The sequence below is a fragment of the Suricata suricatta genome, chromosome 1 (genome assembly GCF_006229205.1).
Source record: "Suricata suricatta isolate VVHF042 chromosome 1, meerkat_22Aug2017_6uvM2_HiC, whole genome shotgun sequence".
Classification (NCBI taxonomy): Eukaryota; Metazoa; Chordata; class Mammalia; order Carnivora; family Herpestidae; genus Suricata; species Suricata suricatta.
In genome coordinates, this window is record NC_043700.1 from 69,781,924 (window position 1) to 69,804,790 (window position 22,867).

The window sequence follows — 22,867 nt, forward strand, 5'->3', positions numbered from 1 at the left end:
TGGGCCAGAGATAATGAGAGTCTAAGCCAAAACAGTGGCAATGAGGATGGAGAAGAAAGGAGAGATCTGAGAGGTTATCAACTGAGGTTGAGAATGAGCTAGATATGGAGGAAAGGAAGAAAAAAAAAAACCTTATGATAACTACCTGGTTTGGGTGACTAAGTGGATAGTACCTCCAGGTTCTAGAAGACACAGAGAAGCAGGTTTGGGTAATGAACTGAGCTGTAAATTACTGAATGTGATTGGCCATCAAAGAGAGACGTTTACTGGTAGCCGAACTCACAGGTGTGGAGCTCACTGCAGAGGTATAAACAGGAAATATGAACTGGGAAGTCAAAGGTATGGAGATGGCAATGAAAGCCATAGGAGTTAGATGAGACAAGAAAGTGCAAAGCAAAAAGGGAGACGGACTGAGGAGAGAGCACTGGGGACCAGCCTGGGGATCCTAGTTTGTCAAGGTGGTTGCCTGAATTGGACTTATTTTTCCCTATTTCAAAAACTTTCACAGGAGACATATATTTATTTAAGATGGGGCTACATAGGCTAAAGTCTCATAAATGGTTGTCTTAAATGTTAGTTCTTCAAAAATGAGACTCGGGTGAAAGGAATAAGCAAATCTTTCTTTACAATTTAGAAGAATGAAGTATTTTAAAGCCTAGATTTATATCAACTAAGTGTGTTAATGCTAATTATTTCACATCAATTTTGAAAAACTCTTATTACCATTAGCTCTCTGATTGAAAAAAATGAAAAAAAAATTAAAATGGAATAGGAGCGAAATAATAGAGTCATGAATCTAAAATGGCCTTAATAACAGTTTGGAAACACCAGACTAGGGTTACTACAGGAATGAAAATAGGGCAAATTCAAGAAATATTAAACTAAAGAAAACTAATAATAATAATTGGTGATGAATTACATAGAAGGTAGAACCAGAGTTAAATCTTCCAACATAAAGGTATCAGAATTGTGGAGGTGACAGACCCCAGGATGATCTTCATTTTTCATACTGTAAGACATACTCAGTTAAAGATAGAAGTCTGGAAAGAATATGAAGTTTTTTCTAGGGCTCAGATATTAGTTACACAGATATAACTGCTGTCTAAGGGAGGAAGTAGGGAGAAGAAAATTCTTTAGAATCAATCTTGAAGGACATGAGAGTGGAGAGAAGAAAACAGTAGTAAATGAAGTACAGTCGCCCCCCTTATCTGCAGGGGATATGTTCCAAGACGCCTGGTGGATGCCTGAAGCTGCAGGTGGTACTGACCCCATATATACTGTTCGTCCCTACACACAAACACACACACACACACACCTGTGATCAAGTTTAACTCTCTCTCTCTCTGCCCCGCCCCGACTCATGCTCTGTCTCAAAAATAAATAAACATTAAAAAACAACTAAAAAAACCCCAATTATAACAGTGTTTTATAATAAAAGTTATGTGAATAATGGCCTCTCTCGCTCTCAAGATACTGTACTATACTCGCCTTTCTTCTCGTGATGATGTGAGATGAAAAAATGGCATGATGAGATGAAGTGAGGTGAATGATGTAGACGCCGTGGCACAGCTACTGAGGACCTTCTGGCCACACGTCAGAAGGGAGAATCCCCAGCTTTCAGACACTGTGGAGAGCGCAACTGCTGATAAGGGGGGCGGCTACTGTAGAACAGCCAGAGACATTTTTATTGTCAAGAAGAAAGAGTTCTATAAGACAGTCAACCTCAACAGAACTGGTAGAAGGAAGAGGTTATGAAAAGAGAACAAGCCAGAAAAAAAGGCACCAAAAGCATTAAGTATGGGCACCAGAAGCAGTAAAATCCAGAAAAAAAAAAAATGAGGCAGCAGGCATAATAAACAAATTAAGCGGTTGCTCTCTCTCTGTGCTACAATAGTGCCTGCTCATTTCTCTGTTGCTGAACATATTAATTACCGTACAACTTAGTTATGGTCTAGTTTCTGAAATAAAATATGAACTTACAAGGACATAGTTAGCATGGTATCACAGTACACAGCATGAGCACAAGAATCTGCTGAAGGACTGAATGGCTCCCCATTTCACTCAGTGTAAAAGCTGTGCGGCAGTGTGACAGCCTTCCACTGTCTGGCCATCCTCCTCCATTAACTCTCTGACCTACTAGTCCATTTTCCTTCATTCTACTCTAGTTACACTGGCCTCTTGATGCTCTGTAAACATACTGGGCATGCTATGGTCTTAAGGCTTCTGCACTGGCTGTCTTCTCTGGATAGTGTCTCTCTCGCTCTCCCTCTCTGGATGTTTCTCCCCAAGATATTCACACATTAACTCCTTCCCCTCCTTCCAGTTTTGCTTTCTCAATAAGGTCTCCTATGACCACTCAATTACAAATCTGTATGCCCCTCCCCATCCTAGAACTACTTTTAAGGTTTTACCATCTATTCATACTATACATAGTCTGCTTAGCAATTATGTTTATTATTTGAACCTGTCTCCCACTACTAGAAAGTGAGCTCCACAAAGGCAGGAATCTTTATTTTGCTCATGGATACATGTCCCAAGCACCCAAAACCGTGCCTGGCCCAGAGGAGAAGCTCAATAGATACTTCTTAGATAGACGAATAACAGATGAATCACAGTGACAGAAAATGAGTCTGCTGGGGTGACGAGGCTTTTCCAGCACTGTATCTGAGGACACTCGACATCCAGATACTGGAAAATTCCAGGACAGGAAGGAGGAAACCAAGGGAGGGCACAGAGACTTGCCGTGGGTATGCTCAAGCCCCGGTGGCCTGGTGAAGACAGTGGGTATGTGAGCCGTGGAACAACAAAACGGACATCTCCAGCTGTGAGAGGTCGGAAAGCTAAGAGCTGATGCTCTCAGTCTTGTCCATCAAGCAGAATGCAATATAAAACTTCTGAGAATCATGGAATTTTAAGAACTACACATATTAAGTAGCTTTGTAATTTAGCCTATTAAAGAGGAGAAATAAGAAGTTGCCAAGTATTTATGTTTTTGATAGAATATGAGCTTCTTGAATTTGAATTCCACTAAAATCAAAGTCTCTCCCTCTCTGGAAGAGATACTAAAAATGATAACTCAAGAATGGAATTATTAACGTTTCTAGTAATGGTTTTTATTTAGATGAAAAATATAAGTTTAATACAATTAAGACAGAAAGAATTTCCACTAAGAAAAATTAGCTTGATCTTGATATATTACTTCTTAGGATTTTACTTCCTAAAAGGAGTTCGTTTTGGAATATTACTTAGGCATAATTATTGAAGTTTGTAAGGTGATTATGCCATTAGGTGATGATCTTCTGGCTTACCACAGGAAAACAATGGAATTATTCTTTCCTCATTAATAAAGGGGCAGAGGGGGCACCTAGGTGATTCAGTCGGTTAAGCGTCCGGCTTCAGCTCAGGTCATGATCTCACAGTTGGTGGGTTTGCCCCGTGTCAGGCTCTGTGCTGACAGCTAGCTCAGAGCCTGGAGCCTGCTTCAGATTCTGTGTCTCCCTCTCTCTCTAATAACCCTCCCCTGCTCATGTTGTCTCGGTCTCTCAAAAATAATAAAAAACATTAAAAAAAAGGGGGGGGCAGAAGGCTTTGACAATAAAGAGATAGATATAAATTATACCAAGAGAGAAAGTTGTACTGACTTCTACAAAACATTTTAACAAACTGAACATAACTTGGCAATACTAACTGAAGTAGCAAGTAATGTCACTCCAATTTTTGTGATTGCATTTTCTTGTCATTTTCCTTTTTCTTCCTTCATGTATTTAAAAACAATAACAAGAACAACGAATTACAAATGCAATGAGCTATACAGTCACCCTGTATTTTCTGCTGTCAAAATGGTCACCTACAGAACAGAGGGCTTGGGTGGCTCAGTATGTTAGGTGTCCAACTTGATTTTGGCTCAGGTCATGATCTGACGTTCACAAGTTCTAGGCCTGTGTCAGGCTCTGCACTGCTTGAGATATTCTCTCTCTCTGCTCCTCCTGCACTGCTCATTCACTCTCTCTCCCTCTCAAAAAAAAAAAAAACAAACAAACGTAAAAACAATAATTAAAACACACACACACACACGTCACCTACCTGCTATACTATCATAGAGTGCCTCCAGTAAAGGAGGCCCTGAAGGGGATGAAATACATACATCTCACCGGAGGCTTTAATATCACTCTTTTATGGATGAAGGAACTAGATTCACAGACATTAGGTAATTTTGACTAGGTAGTAAATGGCAATATTGCTAGTTGAAACCAGGTCACCTGAATATCAAAATCTATGCTTCCTAGTGAGAATCCTGCCCCTCTGGGTATCGTATGCTAAACTGTCAACAACTTACATATTAATAGGCAATGTCCAAAACAATTTCAAATGAAGTATTTTCAAAAAATAAAAAATAAAAAAATAGATGAGCTACACATCATATATTTAGCTAAGATTAATCTTCTGAAACAAGATTATCAAAAGTAAAATGGTATCTTTGGTCAAGAAGAATCTTTCAATGCAGCAGAAACCCCAAAATTACTGATAATAAATAAGAACCTCTGGCATTAAAAAAAAGTAGAAAAACCTCAGGCAGACAATATTTATGGAAGTATAAACATATACCAATGAAAATGTATTTGTAAGCAAAACTAGCAAAAAAATGATTAAACAACAAAAAGAAAGTGGTCATGTATTTCCACATTTCAGGAAAAATCAAAACATAAATATTATTTGTGGACTGTAACACCACAGTCCAGCATCACTCCTGCAGCCTAAGCGGGGAGGGAGGATCAAAGGTAAAGTAGTGTTTTCTGTATAACCCAGGTATTCGTAGAGAATGGACCACATTATCTCCGAACATTTTATTATCTGATCAATCATGCTACAGTTAAAGAACTTTATACTCCCATAAAATAATGTCCTATTTATATTACAATGCCTGCGGCCAACCCTTTTGGTTTACTGACTCATCTCATCCACTTCGAACCTCCTCCCGTGCCCATCACCACTCCCAGTTTCCCTACAGCTAGAGGTGGCAGTGTGACACTGCTTCCACCTGTACAAAATGAAGCAAAAGTCTGCTGGAGAGCTTCTGGGGAAGCTTCTGTTCACCCGTTTTCCTGCTAAGAGAGACAGCAAGTCCCACCATTTCCCTTTCTTCTCTTTATTCTTCAGATAGAACAGAGGGGCTGTGACAGCCATCCCATGGGCTTATGGATGGAGAAGCCCAGAGGGGCACAAAGGTGCCAACTCTGATACCACTGAGTCACTGATCAAGATCAAGACACACCTGCCTCTGGCCTCTATGTGAGAAAAATAAACTTCCATTTAAGCCACTATTAGTCAGATATTCAATTGCAGACAAAAGTAATCTTTATCAAACATCATAGAAAACTTTAAAGCTGGTAAGAACACAATTTGGAAGCTGGTCAGTTGTATGATGTGTTCATTCATTCATTCATTTGTTCAAATGGTCAGTTGCCTACTTATATTGGGCTTAGTGTTAGGTTACGGGGAAAGAAAGTTGAAGATAAAAAAAATGTCTCTTAGTGTGAGACACATAATATGAGAGCAAGATGTGTAAATACAAGTGTGATAAATGCTCTAATAGAGCATGAACAAACTTCAATAACAGCAAAGAGGAACCATGAATTATTTTTCCTTTTTGTTTTTTCAGAATTCAAAGTCTAGGTTTCTAAGTCGGTAAACTACAAGACTAGCCCAAACCAGTCCTGTTCTGTCCTCCCGAATGGCAAATCAAAGACAGGGGAGGATGAAGAGAGTCTGGGAGGAAGCAGGGTAGACCCGGTGAGGATTTCTGATAACCCTGACCCACCTACAGACAGCAAAGCACGAGAGGTGCAAAGAAGAACTCTGGCCTGTGTCATCCAGAGCACGGTGGGCCCAGGACATCTCCACCTCATTCTTCCAGACCAGAGTGGTCTGGGAGACTTAGCTCGGTGTGAGGTACCACGTTCGAGAAAAGAGAGGGTGCCCTAACCCGAGTAGGAGATGAGGCTGCAAGGCAGAGGACTAAGCAGCAACACTGATGTTTTAGGGGAGGCCCGCCTGGATGAACGCTGAGGACCAGACTCTTCAGCCAAAACCATTCCCATGTATGCCAGAATGCACACTATGACGTTCTACACACACTTGGACTTTGCATAGAATAGAAAGCTAAAGCATTGCTATGTATTAGTCATCATCGTAAGCAGTTCTACGTAACATATTTAATGTTGCAACTATCTTATGAAGTAGGAAATATTAGGAACATTGCACATGTGAGAGGAAAAGCGAAAGAAATTTCTAGTAGATGGAAGAACTGGATTTGAATCTAAAGGAACTGGGTCTGGGGTCTACTCTTAAGCCACTGTCTCTGTACCCACCATGCCCTTCACCCTCAACTCCCTTATGAGCTCCCATACATCTTTCCAGAACCAACTTAACGTCTCCTTCCCTAACTGCAAAGGCTCTCCTCAGCAGAACTGCCACCCCTTTGGATACTACTGTCTTCTTCAGTAGAGCACATATCACACCACCTGCAGTGCTCTGAGGACATATGTGATGCGTGTCCTCACTGCACTGTGAGGTCCTGGGTACAGAAACTGCCTAGTTTATCCTTATGTCCCTCTCATCAGTCACAATGCCTACCATACCAACCATTCACTAAATGCTTACTGAACTGACTGAATTTCAGTAGAAATAATGCCTATTTTTATTTAAAAACATTTCAAAGTTATCCACACAGCCCAGTAGTGAACCGACTCTTTACTCAATTTTGGCAACAAAGAATTCTATATACACATTTCGAAAAACTAGTTTAAAAATGAAATCTTTAAATTATCATAAGAGAATCTAGTAGTGCCTCCTGAATCCAGCTGTCTGAAATCCAGGTTGGTGTGGATTTCCCAATGTAATGTTTAACTACTCCTAGTAAGCACGTCCCCCAGACCTCTTCCACTAGAGATAAATGGGTTGCAAATCAGAATTTGGATGAAGAACTATGGAAGATCTTAGCAGAGCAAAATAATTTTTTTAAAAAAGGATGATTTCCATAATTCTGATCCCTTAATTTTAAAAATCAGTTAAGAACTGCTCCATGGACTTGCTGCGGCACTAATGGAATCCTCTGTTATCAGTGGATGGTCTCATTAGAACTGACTTCATATCCTTTGTTTCCTTTAATTCTCACTTGCTGGTCAAATACCTGTCATATGCCAAGAACTGTGCCGAGTCCGGAGGATGTAGGCTGACTACGCAACAGGGTAGAGCAAACTAACACCTGCAGCACAGTGCGGTGGGCTAGATCACACTCAAGACGCGAACTACCCAAGTCAGAATGGGGAATCCTGGAAGGAGAGACAAGGGCATGGATACAAAAATAAAAGTATCTTGGAAATGGTATCCCTTTTGGAAAAAGATTTTAAAACGTGCATTTCAAATCAGTAGTGGTAAGAGTCAAATGATATAAAGCATGCAAAAGCCTGCTATGGTAAGAATTTTATGTCCCCCTTCCAAAGTTCCTATGCTGAAATCCTAACCCCAAAGGTAATGCTGATAACCTTAGGAAGGTAAGGCCTTTGGGAGGTGCTTACGTCATGAGGGTGGGGCCCTCAGGAACAGGATCAGTGCCATATAAAGAGGCTCCAGAAAGATGCCTCAGCAATTAAACCATGTGAGGGTACAGTAAGAGGCCTGTGACCCAGCAGAGTGCTCCTATCTGAGCAGCCTCCAGGACTGTGAGAAACAAATGTCTATTGTTTATAAGCTCCCCAACCTGTGCTATTTTGTTACAGCAGCCTGAATGGACTAAGACAAACTCTTCAAATGGAACCTGGCTAAGTTAAGTGCTCAATGAATTTTGGCTGCCATTTTCAACATCAGGATCAGGGGCCCCTTTGGTTCCCCTTGGGAATCTCCTCCATCTACATCTACTTAACCTGCAGTTCAGAATAATCAATTCTAAGAAGTCTCCTTTAAGTATGTGGATTTATAAAAACATGGCATCCTCTAAACTCATATAATGATTAGGACCCATAGAAAAGATAGTATTTGGAACTTTTATATAAACTGAAAAGTTAATTATGTCTTTTCACAAAAAGTTAATTAACTATTTAAGGTATTTATCTTGCCTTGCCAAATATACTGTAAATTATTCAACATGAAACACACATTCTATTGTTTTTATACTGTCCAAGGAACTTAGAACAGTGCATGCTCAGAGCAAGCATACAGCCTTATTTGTCAAAGCAGTTAATGCAACCCCCCCCACACACAACTGATGACTTATTTGCCATCTTAGAATGATGTGTTAAAGAACAACATAAATTATAACCATGAGGCTTTTAGACTGTCTTTAACGATGATAAATATATAACCTAAAGGCAAGAGAGAAAAAAATGCTTCCTGATTTAACTTTCAGATCTACTACACGAAAGTCCATTCTCAAGAGATGAATACATTCCAGCACTTAATTGGAATCACTGGTAGAACCAAAGCAGAACAGAATGAATGAATGAACAAAAGAAAGAGAGAGAGAGAGAGAAAGAAAGAGTGAGTGGATGGTAGGGAAGGAATGAGGAAAGAGAAAAATTTAGTTCCCTCACTCTAATCTGGAAATAGCTAACAAAAACTCAAAGGAAGTTAACCTCTCACTTTGGCAATATGCCGAATAAACTAATCCTTCAGTGCAACCCTGAATTTGGAATCTGGTTCACTTCCACACTGAGTACCTTCTATTTTCATATAAATCCCAACATCTCTTGCAGCAGTTTTAATCTCTACACTCATTCATCAAACTAGCCATATTACACTTCCACTCCTACCTTTAGCACAGGTTACAAGTTCTTTCATATAAGGCACGAAATCTACTTTTACAAACTACCTCTAGTATTTTGTACTGCACATCGTAGACTCTCAAATATTTGTTCTCACTGAACAAATAAACTTACAGTACTTCTGGGTGGGTACTAATTTAGCTGAATCTGTGGCTACCATAGACTGAGTACCTAGTATGCCACACATCACTTAATCTATACCACAACCCTTTGAAGGATACTATTTTACAAATTGGGAAACTAAGACTTTGAAGAGCTAAAGAAATTTTTCCAAGATCCTACAGCCAGTAAGTAAAGCTGTGATTTCAATCCATGTCTGACTTCTAATTACTTCTTTCCATTAAGCCACATGACTTCTCTAAAATGAGAAGTGATCTCCAGAACCATGGTTGAGGGGCACAGAATGATACTGACTTGCCATCTCAAATTTTAGTGAAAGAATAAAGTAAAAATTAGGTCAGTGAAAAGTCACTAAGGTTTTTGTTTTTGTTTCCTAAGAACTATATACAGCAAATGTCAAGGGCTATCAACCTTTTACAAATGACATATTAAAATCACGTTTTTCATTTACCTCTGGAGTGCTTAGAACAGAGGGTATAGGACTACTCCCTAGACGTACACCTCTGGCTTGACCTGATTTCTGAGCAGGTGTTTAAGATTAAACTCTGACCTCCAACTTGTCAATGGGGGTGGGGAAGGAGGGGTGTGTCACAAAATACATTTGATGCCAACTCTCAGACCTGTAGGGAGAGGGGTATATTGACAGTAACTGATCAGAACATCCTATTCCTCAAACATTCAGAACAAACAGTGATACTAAGTTCACTTTTTAAAAATAGATTCACTGTTCTAGAGATTCTTACTAGATCTCTTCCTTACTTCTGTTAAGGTTTGCCAAGCTCCTCAACTTGCTAAGTAGATATTATGCTAAATCCAGAGACAAAGAAATAAAAAATGTACATTTGGCCTTTTTTCCTCAAAGGTAAAGAGTTCCTCTGGCTCAAGTCAACAAAGAAATGTTTAATCAGCACCTGTTATGCCCAGTTTTAGGCACAAATAATTGCCCAGAAGGTAAGAAACCCCCCCAAAAACACCAAGCACAAAGAAACAAATTGATAAACTGGACTTCAACCAAATTAAAAACTTCTGTTCTTCAAAAAATAGTTAAGAGAATAAAAAGACAAACTGAAGATTGGTAGAAAAAAGTTGAGAGAACATTTATCTAAGAGGGGATCTGTATCCATAATATATAAAGAATTGTCTAGACTCAATAATAAAAACAACCCAAGTTTTAAAAAAAGCAAAAAAAAAAAATTTTTTTTAAGTAAAAGATCTGTATTCACACTTTGTCAGTAAAGACCTATAAATGACAAAGAAACACATGCAAAGATGCCCAACATTATTAGTCACTGGGGAAATGAAAAAAAGCCACAATAAGATATCACTATATACTTATTAGAATAGGTATCATTCCAAGTATCGACAAGGGTGTGGAGAGACTAGGAACTCTCATCCATTCCAGATGGGAATGTAAACTGGCCCAACTGTTTCAGAAAACAGTTTGGCAATTTCTTAAAAAGTTAAACATCTATACCTGCCATATGATCCAGCCATTCCAGTCCCAGATATTTACCCAATATAAATAAAAACATATGTCCCTACAAAGACTTGTATACAAATATTTATAGCAGCTTTATTTCCAATAGCCCAAAACTAGAATGCACAAAAAACCCAAATGTCTATCAATAGCTAAACAGACTGTCATATATCCATACAATGGAACCCCACTAAGCAATAAAAACAAATGAATAATCAGCAACATGAATACATCTTAAAATACTTATGCTGAGTAAAAGAAGGCAGGAAAAAGAATACATTACTGTATGATTGCACTTATATAAAGCTCTTGGAAATACTGCTTTTTAAAAATTTTTTTAAAAATGGACAGGAGCACTGGGGTAGCTCAGTGGGTTAAGCATTTGACTTTGGCTCAAGTCCATGCTCTCACAGTTTGTGGGTTTGAGCCTCACATCGGACTCTGTGTTTACAGCTCAGAGCCTGGAGCCTGCTTCAGATTCTGTGTCTCCTTCCCTCTCTCTCTCTCTGCCCCTCCCCACACCCCACCCCCGGCTCATGCTCTGTCTCTCAAAAACAAACATTTAAAAAAATATATTTTTAACCCTGGGAAATATCATTACAGAAAGCAAATCGGTGGTTGCCTAGGGACGGGGGCAGGGGAAGCAGTGCAGAGAAGGGAAGGGCAGGAGAGAAAGACTAAAAAGGGGAATGAAAACACTTTTAGGGATGAAGGATATGCTCATTATCTTAACAGTAGTGATGGTCTCATAGATGGATACATATACCCAGACTCAGCAATTTATAAACCTTAAATGAGAAGTTTTTATGTCAATCATTCTTCAATAAACCAATTAAAAACTAATCAAGAAGACTTATACATATGAAACGTTAAAAGAAATTTCAGGGCGCCTCAGTCGGTTGGGCGTCAGGCTTCGGCTCAGGTCATGATCTCACATTCATGGGTTCGAGCCCCCTGTCGGGCTCTGTGCTGACAGCTCAGAGCCTGAAGCCTGCTTCGGATTCTGTGTCTCCTTCTCTCTCTGACCCTCCCCTGCTCTTGCTGTCTCTCTCTGTCTCTCAAAAATAAATAAAATACATTAAAAAATTTTTTTTAATTTAAAATCTGTTATGTATCCTCTAAGATGGCTGAAATGATCCCTGCCCCTTGCTTTTTATGCCCATTTGTAATCTATGCTTGCAACTGAGCTGTATTTAATGACTTGCTTCGTTAAAAAAAAAAAAACAAACCACACACTACAGCAGACGTAAAGAGATGTCACTTCCAAGATTAAGTTACCAAAAAAACCCAGTAGTGCCCTTCTGTCTTGGACTCTCCACAGGTTTGCTCTGTGAACTGCCCTATGGAGAAGCCCAGGGTATAAGGAAGGAGGGTGGCCTGTGTCTAAAAACTATCAAGGAATTAAGGCCTTCAGTCCAACAGCCTTCAAGGGACTAAATCCAAGAACCATATGACTGAGTTTGGAAGTTCATCCTCTCCCAGATGAGCCTTCTGAGGAATATGCACCCCAGCCAACTGTCAGACTACAACCTCATGTGAGACTCTGAGCTAGTTTTACCTAACTAAACCATGCCTGGATTCCTGATCCACAGAAACTGTGAAATATCTGTATTTGTTTCTTTAAGTCACAAAATTTTGGAGTACACAGTTTGTTACAAAGTGACACAAACTAATAAAAAAATCTGTCATATTTATATTTTTAAAAAAAGTCTTCAAAGCAATTGTATCTATTTAGAATACATTCAGCTACAATAACAGAACATTTGACTAAAACTGGATTAAACAGTCCAGAGGTGAGACAGTCCAAGGTTAGTGCAGCATGTCAAAATGCCACCAGAGACCCAAGCCTGTTCTCTTCAGGCTCTGACATCAAGGGACGGGTCTTCATCCTAATGCATGGAAAGAAGGGGAAGGGTTTTGCCTTCTTCAGAGAGTAAAGACTTTCCTACAAACCTTGAAGATACTCTTCCCCTTACATCTCACTCATCAGAACTGTTTTCCACTGCTACCTTTAGTTGAAAAGGAGTGTGGGAAGATGAGCATTTTTTTTTTTGGTAAGACAAACCATTGCCTCATCAAAGTGTTTTGTTAGTAAAGAAGAAAGGGGCAATGCTCATTACATAGGCAACCAGTAACATGAGCCAAAGCAATACATGATATTATAGTAAAACAAAAAATATTATAGTTTAGAGAAGGCCAGAAACACTAGAAGCCATGGGGCCTTGAGAAGGTTTCTGAAATGAGAAATTTTTAGAATTTGGCTAAGTAGAAAGGAAGAGCAAGGGTATTCCCAAAGAAGATAAAGGAACAAAAATCTATGAAGACAGGAAAATGCAATAAGGCCTAAAAGTATATTACCCTGTATACAGTTTTTAATTTCATGATTAACTTTTCAAAAATTGCTGAGTGATGAGTACGCATATTGTTTCCTAGCAGGGAAGAAATGCGGCATCATGTTTAAAAGATAAAACGTGGGCAAAGGATATGAGTAGACATTTCTCTAAGAAAGATACACAAATGGCCCATAAGTACATGAAACAATGCTCAACATCATTAGTCTTTAGGCAAATAGAAAGCAAAACCATAACGACATGCCACTTCACAACCACTTGGATGGCTAGAGTCAAAAAAGCCAGGTAATGATAAATTTCAGTAAGGACATGGTAAAATGGAAGCTTCACACACTGCAGGTAAGAATGGAAACTGGTTCAGCCGAATTAGAAAGAAGTCCAGAAGTTCTTCAAACAATTAATCATGTTGCCACATGACCCGGCAATTCCCAAGAGAAATGAAAACACATCCACAAAAAAACTTATACACGAAAGTTTATAGCAACATTGCATATTAATGGTCAAAAGGTGGAAACAATCCAAATGGCCATTAACTGAAGAATGGATAAATAAAATGTGGTATATTCATAAAATGGAGTATTATTTGGCCATAAAAAGGAATGAAGTACTGATACTATCATGTGGACAAACCTGTAAAACATTATGCTAAAGAAGCCAGTTGAGAACGATACACATGATGTGATTCCACCAATATGAAATGTCAAGAACAGGAAAATTTACAAGAGACAGAAAGTAGCTTACTGGTTGCCTATGGCTAAGGCAGGATAAGTGGGCTTGGTCCAAACCATCCTTATTTCATAGCTGGATTATTTCAACAACTTAACCTACTTGGTTTCCTTGCTTCCATTCTTTGTCCACTAATGGATTCTGAGTGCCTAAGATAATTATCACAGAAGATAGTAGGTATTCAATAATTTAGTTGTTATTACTCCAACTCCCAAGTCCTGTGCTCTTTTCCAGCTTTTTCTCCTAATTTATTTTGCAGATATTATGATAGGAGAGAGAGTACGACTCAGCATTCAAACTCCCTTCCTACTTTGGGGAACTGCTGGTGCCAACAGGAGGCAGCTACCTACCCATCACAAAAACTGGAAATTCCAAGGGATGCCTGGGTGGCTTAGTCATTTAGGCATCCAGCTCCTGATGTACACTCAGGTCATGATCCCACAGGTTCATGAGGAGATTGAGCCCGGCACTGGGCTCTGCGCTGGTAACACAGAGCCTGCCTGGGATTCTCTCTTTTGTTCTTTTTCTGCCCCTGTGTGCGTGCTCTCTCGCGCTCTCTCTCAACAAACTTAGAAAAATAAAAAAGAAAGAAAGAAACTAGAAACTCCAATTACTTATTTCGCCAGTTCCCCTGGCAACCAGAGTGTGAGAATGTAACCCAGCTTTGGCCAAATCACACGCACCTCCACAACTGTGACTGACAGCTGGGACAGAATTCTTTCTGAGGGGTTTTTATGTTTGTTTTCTCTTCTTTTCTTTGGCAGCAGCAACATCTGGTTCTTCAGCCTGAGTCAGAGGCACCAGTGGAATCATCTTCTGAGGTCAGCAATGTCACGAGAGCCAGGTGCTGTGTTTGTGGCTCTGGGCAGCAGAGTCCTCACCGATAGGTTTTAGGGTGTGAGTCTGGCTGTGGTCTGGCTGTGTACCTGCCTACTTTTACCACTGGGTTTCCAGTTTTCCCAGTGATTCTTCAGGTCCATCTCGTATCTTTCAATAAATTCCTTTTCTGCTAATGTCAGTCAGAGTTAATTTGTGTTGCTTATAATTAAAAACAATGACTGACAGAGGTCTCCCTACAAACTAACTCTTTAACCTTCTTAAACTTATGGGCAACATTTTAAATAGTAGTGTTTCAGGAGATTTTCCTATGAAGAAATGTAATCTCACTTTATCTCCAAACAGAAAGAAATTAATTTCCTTTATTCTTTTTTTAAGTTCATTTATTTATTTTGAGAGAGTGCATGTGGGGAAGGGGCAGAGAGGGAGGGAGACAGAGAATCCCCAAGCAAGCTGCCTGCTACCAGCACAGAGCCCGATGCAGGGCTCAGATCTCACGAAACCACGAAATCATGATCTGAGCTGAAACCAAGAGTCAGATGCTCAATCGACTGAGCCACCTAGTCACTCCTCCTTTACTATTCTTGATTAACTTTTCCTGGTCCTGTTATCTTCTCAAGAATCAGAATTCTTCCTCACTGCACTCCAAAACAAGTCCATAGTCCATTTCCCTGAAGTTCCATTTCTTACCTACACTGTAACTTCCACAAGGTAATTCACCTCCTCAGTTGTGTAAAAGAATAAAAAAAATACTTCATTAAAATGTAGTGGAATCTTGTGGTACACACTAAACGTATGCTCTTGGAAACAACCAAGATTTTCTTTAATAGCTGAATGAATAAACTGCAGCACACTATGAAATGGAATATTACTTAGCAATAAAAAGAAATGAGCTATCAAAAAAAAAGAGCTATCAAGCCACAAAAAGACATGGAGGAAACCTAAATATCTATGACTAAGTGAAAGAAGCCAATCTGAAAAGGCTATAGACTGTTCAATTTCAACAATATCATATTCTGGGAAAGGCAAACTACAGAACAGTAAAAATATCAGTGGTTGCTAGGAGTCAGGGGACAGGGAAGGACGGAAGGGGGAGGGGGAAGGATGGAGGAATAACTCCAGCACAAGGGATTTTTAGGGCAGCAAAGCTATTCTGTATGTTCCTGTAACTGTGGATACATAACATTTATGCATTTGTCAAAATTCACAGAATATACAATATAAAATGTGAACCCTGATATATGCTATGGACTTTATTTAATAACGAGGTATCAATACTGACTCATCAATCATAACATGTACCACACTAATACAAAATGTAAACAACAGGGGAGTAGGAGGTGGGATAGGTAACCCCGTTTTTCAAAAGTTCATGTTATGCCACTTTGCTTTTATGAAAGACCTACATTAGTACCTATTTTTACTAACTGGAAGAAATCTGAAGGGTATTTTTGCTTTTACAAAAAAAGATAAAAAGCAAAACGAATGTTCAGCGTTCATTTAGCAGCAAGCCCTTAAATTATAGAGGCAGCGTGCACCCAGAGCAGTGAGAGTGGGCCCTAAGCTCTTTCCCTGGGAGCTATACTCAGCATCTCAGCATCAAGCTCCATGGCACTGAACTGTTCTATGAGCATTTGTGCTTTACTTTGATGTATTTTGCGCATCTATTAGCAAGATGTGCCCTAAGGCATCAGAAAAGCCTAAGAAAGGTTATTTTGGGTCTAGACTCACTCAAAGATTTTTTCCATATAAATTAATGGTAATTGCTTTTCCGCTTTACACCATTTTAGCTCACAAAAGATTTCAAAAAAGACTCCCCTTTCAGACAGAGGGGGGAAAACTATACAGCTGACCACTGAACAACACAAAGGTTAAAGGCAACCCTTGTGCAGTCAAAAATCCACATATAACTTTTGACTCCCCAAAACCGTAACTGCTAGGGCACCTGGATAACTCAGTTTGAGCCTCCAACTCTTGGTTTCAGCTCAGATCACGATCCCAAGGTCATGGGATCCAGGCCCATATCGGGCTCCGTGCTGAACATGGAACCTGCTTGAGATTCTCTCTCTCTCTCTCTCTCTCTCTCTCTCTCTCTCTTTCTCTGCCCCCCTTCCACTAGCGCGCTCTCTCTCTCTCAAAAACAAAACAAAACACGTAATAACCGCTAATAGCCCACTGTTGACCAGAAGAAGCCTTACCAATAACATAAACAGTTGATTAACACATATTTTGTATGCTATCTTAGATACTGTATTTTTATAATAAAGTAAGGTAGGGAAAAGAAAATGTAGATAATAAGAAAAAGAAAATACATTTACAGTACTATATGTATTAAAAAATCCATGCATAAGTGGACTAACGGAGTTCAAACCCGTGTTGTTACACCCATGCGTTCCCAATGGCATTCAGGAACTCTCTGTACCTCCCCATCCCTTTTTCTGTAACCCTTAAAGGAACTAAAATACTATAAAATAAAATCATGATATAGGAAGATGAAGGTTAAAACATTCTAAGATCCTTGTATTGTTTGGAAGAAAGAGATGTTGATTACCTCTGGACTTTGAGTCGAATAATGCATGTTAAAAACTTAACGGAAACCACACAAGAAAATTAAATAAAAACAAGTTTCTTTCTCACAAAGCAAATCTATAATTTTTAACTGTGGTGGCTCACCTGAGATTCCAGAACCTCCAGCTTGCGTTTCCTTGCATGAAGAGCTTTGCTTGGAAAAGCCCAATAATAATTCGACGTTCCGATCCTCTCACAGTCAACCATACCATCGTCAACTAAGCTTTGAAGGACTTCTTTCACTGACATAGCAGCTAAAAGAATTTTTAAAGACTACATTAAGACAAATCCTATACAATTAACAGGCTTAAAACTAGGAAAACACTTGCAGTAACTACTACAAAAGGGGTAATAAATTAACAAAGGAATTTTAAAAATAAAAAAACACTACAATGGAAAAACAAAAGTACATCAATGAGCAAAAACAAAATACATACAGCCAATAAACAAAAATGTTTAACCACACTAATAATTGAAAAAATGCAAAATAAAAAAATGACATATGATTTCTTGACTACCAAATTAAAAACACCAAAAAATATCATAAAAGATCTAGGGTAATGACTACTCTCATCAGGTAGAGAATATGGCAAGCCTTAGATGTATGCACACTTTTTATGTAGAAACTCCACTATTTTAAATATAGCCAAAGAAAATGATGGACATGCATAAGGATGCTTATCAAAACACTGCTTTCAATAGCAAAAAACTGGAAACCAATCCAATAACCAGACTTGTAAAAGTATTTTATTGTGGGGCATCTGAGTGGCTTAGTCAGTTATGCATCTGACTTCATTTCAGCTCAGGTCATCAACTCACAGTTTGTGAGTCTGAGCCCTGCGTTGGGCTGTGCTATGCTATGCTAGGGATTTTGTCTCCCTCCCTCTCTGCCCCTCCTCCACTTGCGCGCACGCACTCTCTCTCTCTCTCTCTCTCTCAAGATAAATAAAATAACTTTTAAAAAAGGCATGGTGTTGTGATGGGATACTATACAATTATTAAATTTATGTTATAAAATATTTAATGGCTGGACATATACATATTCAAAATGTAGTATATAAAATATAGAAAGAAAAAGTTTAAATATGCACTAATGTGACAGAAGTTATCTGTGGTAGGTAAGAGGCAATTTTTATTTCCTCTTTTTGTTCATTTTTCTTATTTTTTCCAACAATGAACATGGTTTGTCTTTTTTCTAAGAAAACTAAAAAAAGAAAAAACCATTGAAAAAAATTAAACAATAAAACAATAAACTGAATGTTATAGTTAAGGATAAGATAAAAAATCAGAAAGAAGTTTTCAAAAAAATAGCATATAAAAATGTAAAGTCATTTCATAAATATTTGAAATTCATGAACAATTTTTACTTTCTATTAAGTAAAACTGTACTGAGAAATTATCTATATTTGAATGTCCACTTTAATTTTTTTTACAGATTCCTAAACAAATCTAATAGAAAACTAAAGATTTAATAAATTAAAAACAAATCAACACTAAATGTGCAAAACATTCAACCTCACTTGTAAATAAAATACAAAGTGAAATGAAACGTCAATGATTCTAAAAATGAAAACACAGTTCTGAGAAATAAATGTGAATATAATTTGTTATAGCCTTTCCTGAAGGCACTTTGAGAATACATATTAAATGCCTAAAACTACACAAGTCTCTCTTTTCCATTCTGTTTCTAGGAAAATTACCTAATGAAGTGATATGAGATGTGGGGAAAAGATATGGGTGAGGAGAGAAACGGATGAATAAGTGGAACACATTGAGTTTTTAGGGCAGCAATAAAATCCTCTGCATGATACCGTGAGGATGGATCCGTGTCATTACACATGCAGTGCAAACCATGGCCTTTGGGGGATTAGGCTGTGTCGTCTGTAATAAATGGACCCCTGGTGAGCAATGCTGACAACAGGAGAAGCCACACACGTGGGGAGCAGGAAGCATATGGGATGTCTCTGTCCCTTCCTCTCAATTCTGCTACGGCCCTAAAACTGCCCTAAAAGTTCCTTTAGAAAAAAAATTCATAGATAGCATGTTACACCTTAATTTTAGCAGCAAAATTTGGGAACAACCTACATGTTCAAGAATAGGTAATAGGCTAAGCAAATTAGGGTATAGTGGGTGGTCACAGAACGAAACATTAGGAGATGCAGATGTTGTACATAATTTTTTAAAGTTCATTTACTTATTTTGAGAGAGACAGAGAACAAAGGGGAGAGAGAGGGAGAAAGGGAATTCAAAGCACACTCCATGCTATCAGCGCAGAGCCCCACAAGGGGCTCAGTCCCATGCACTGTGAGATCATGGCCTGAGCTGAAATCAAGAGTCAGCTGCTTAGCCAACTGAGCCACCCAGATGCCACACATCATTTTTTTAAGCAAATGACATGAGGAAACATAGAGCACATAATGTTATATGAAAAAAAGGCATGAACACACAAAAAAGACAGATACATACACACAGAGACAAATAGAACCAAAGAATAAGACATCAAAATACACCAAAATGTTACAGTGGTGATCCCAGAACAGAGGGCTTATGAACAATTTTTACTTATGAACATGTATCGTTTGTACAATGAAAATAAGGTTTAAAAAATATATATCTTATATGGTGGGTTTAACAGTGACCCTTCAAAAGATAACCCTCAAATCCTGTAAATGTGACCTTATTTGGAAAAAGGGTCTGTATGGATGCAATTAAGGATTATAGATGAAATCATCCATGTTTTAGGGTGATATGACCCAAATCCAATGACATATGAGAGATAGAACAGAAGAAAACAAAGAAGTCTCTGTGAAAACAGAGGCAGAGATTAGAATGACATGTCTATAAGCCAAGCACTGCTGGCAGCCCCCAGAAGCCAGGAGAGAAGCAGGAGAGAGATTCTCCTTCAGAACCTCCCAAAAGAGCCAACCCTACCAACACCCCGATTTTAGACTTCTGGCTTCCAAAACTTTGAGAGAATAAATTCTATTGTCTTAAGTCACCAAGTTTGCAGTAATTTGTTACAAGAGCTTAGAAAACTACTACACCACATAAAGATAGGAAGTCACATTTAACCAATACTGGAACAAAAATGAAATTTTTATTTCTCTTGAAGTAAACAGACCCATAAACAAATAAATAAATGTATTTGTGAATGGATGTGTGTATAGGTACAAGTATGGGTGTATATTCCATTTTAATTTTCCTAAAGCAGATACTCCAAACACAAGAATCGTGGGCACAGCCCAAAGACACATGTAAGGACTTTTACAAACATTCTTCACCTGTGAAAATTTGTTTTCACAAAGTGAAAGACTGCTGCAGAAAAGATGACCAATATTTCACAAAATGTCTTAGCATATCTTTGATACTCACTAATGCCTTTTTCTTTGGGAGCAATCTTCTCCATGTCTTTTAATTGAAACACATCTTTCTAAAGAGTTTAAAAAAAGATGAAAAACATGTATTTATTTTCTACTATATATTTATGTTTACTATAACTATGTTAATAAACTGTACTAAAAGCTGTGCCTGGTAATGAACATTGCAACAGAATCAAACATTTTAGAGCTAGAACAAACTGCAATTGTTCAGTATCTTCAAAAGAATTTGAAAGGGACAGATTTTACAAGAACATTCAATTCTTTAAAGTAACTGGAGATCAGAATGTAAAGAACATCTTGTCATTGAGGTATAAAAACTACTTACAACGAATCTTTTAACAAGAGATAATCACCTTCTCCGACACTGTGATTTTAAGAAAACAGTGATTTCCTTAGCATGCATCGTATGTCACAGATTTAGCAGTTTTAACTAAAAGCAAAACAGACAACTGATGGGCGTCTACTTGAGATTCTCTCTCCCTCTGCCCCTCTCCCTAGCTTGTAAACGTGCATGCTCTCTAAAAAACAAAGAAAACAAAAAAAACTGAGGGACTACTGCACTTCCAGAAGCTAACACTCATTAGTATCCTGTTATTAATTGAGAGCAGGGCTGAAATTTTTCAATCTGAAACAGCCAATTTTGATACTTGAGAAAATGAACAATATCATAAAGGACAAAATAATTTCCCTCTCCACTCTCCCCAGCTTTCCACAGCTGGACATTAAATCTACTTTTCTTGCCGAGACCATAGGAAAAATATTTTAACTCCATAGTCAAAATCCTCACGTATAAATTTCATCAATTTAACTTCCTAATTATTATTAATATGATATTCTGTTCTGAATTGCCAATAACCTTTGATAAGTCACTGGAGGGAGGTAACATCAGTAAGATTACACTTAGAAGGCAGTTTTAAAATAAAGATCCCCAGAATGTTTTGCTTGTTTTACTGAAAATCTGAAATTATCAAAATGAAAATATCAAGTAGTATTATTATCTTATTAATTTCATATTCTATTTTGCCATTTTCTCCTATATTCTTCACATCTGTAAATAATGAAAGTAGCCAGTAGACTGTGGCCAGACTAGACTTTGAAGGTCCTGTAAAGTATTGGGCTAAGATGAAGAAAATTAGTGTTTTTTTTTGTAGGTCTAAGATTTGGACTTGAACTGGAAGAAAAAAAAAAGCTACTGTTTAGCAGCATGGTAAAAAAAAAAAAAAAAAACACACAGCCTCTAGAGCCAGGTGCCTGGATTTGAATCCTGGCTCTACCACGTAGGACCTGAAACTTGAAACATATTTCCTGTCAGTGGCAGGCACAAATACCCGGAATAAATTAAGGAGGCCTATGATATATATGTCACACTACAGTCAGACTTATAAATGCAAAAAGGCAGCATTTAACACCACCTCGAAAATCAGATGATCCTCCCTGGATTTGAATCCTAGTACTACCATTTGAAATTTTGGAGAGCCAGGCTAGTATCTTAGGCCGTGTCTCAGATGTCCTCATCTGTAGAATGAGGATCCTAGCAGTACTGATCTCAAAGGGTTAAAAAAGGATGGCATCAGATAACCTACACTGAGTGCCCAGAGCAATGATTGGCACCTAGGAAGCACTCAGCTGATGTCAACAATAATCATTATTATTCGCAGGCAGAAAGGCTTGGGACACAATCAAATACACGCTTCAGAAAGGTTATTCAGTGCCAGTGTGTAGCAGGAGTTCGGACAGAAGTGAACATTGGGGTATTGTTCTTTCATACTCCATTGCTTCACAGAAACCAAAAATGTTTGCAGAATTTTATCCATTCTTCAGGAAATTGATTAGCAATCATATCTAATAAAAAAAGATACAGTTGACACTGAATGACATATGCTTAACGAAAAAATTACGAAAATACTAAAAATCTTAGAGAAAGCAACTTACCGTCTCAAAAAATATTTCCATCATGCGGGCTCTCTTCTCCTCTGCACTCAGTCCTTTTTTCTTTGACTAAAGCACACACACAAAAAAGTAGACACTGCATTAAAAAACAAACAAAACAACAACAACAACAACAAAAATACTGCATTCTAAAACAACGTGGTCTGAAACATTATCTGAAATGTTATGGTCTTGTCTGCCAATGAGTTTGATAACTCTCAGAGCCAGGTCTAAAGATTCATTTGAACCACTACATGCCAAGCCTTGTGGTAGGTGCTGCCAGTATAATAACTGTGATTGTGATGGAGCCCAGAAGTCTTTGAAATTCAGTATTTATCAAATGATCCAATGATAAGTCTCTATTTACCTTCAAAGGATTTACAATCTCTCAAAGAAAATTGACGGGTCTAATAATGATGAAATGGTACATGCACAAATTGCTACCAAGGACAGAATTAATTGTGGAAGGTTAAGGGTTATCTACGGCGGCTAGAGATGAAACAGATTTTGGCAAGTTGACACCAAATGGTGTTCTGGGCAGACCACACACAGCCACGATGTTATGGAAGTCCATGGAACACATCAGAAAGACAAGCACTCAGGGATGATTACTGCATAGTACATGTAGAGCGAGGGGCAGAGAAGGTGAGAAAGGTTGTC

The 22,867-nt window shown here is 38.3% G+C and overlaps 1 protein-coding gene across 2 annotated transcripts in view; it reads right to left on the reverse strand.

Annotated features, from left to right (window-relative positions):
• The window catches only part of MND1 (meiotic nuclear divisions 1), a 62,740-nt gene that overhangs the window by 34,524 nt on the left and 5,349 nt on the right, over positions 1-22,867 (reverse strand). For both annotated transcript variants that reach the window (XM_029953876.1, XM_029953807.1), the window contains exons 2-4: positions 22,211-22,276; positions 20,271-20,328; positions 17,004-17,152 (exon numbers count right to left, since the gene is read on the reverse strand). In XM_029953876.1, coding sequence (XP_029809736.1) covers positions 17,004-17,152; positions 20,271-20,328; positions 22,211-22,276 — 273 coding nt within the window. The remainder of the gene's footprint in view (positions 1-17,003; positions 17,153-20,270; positions 20,329-22,210; positions 22,277-22,867) is intronic.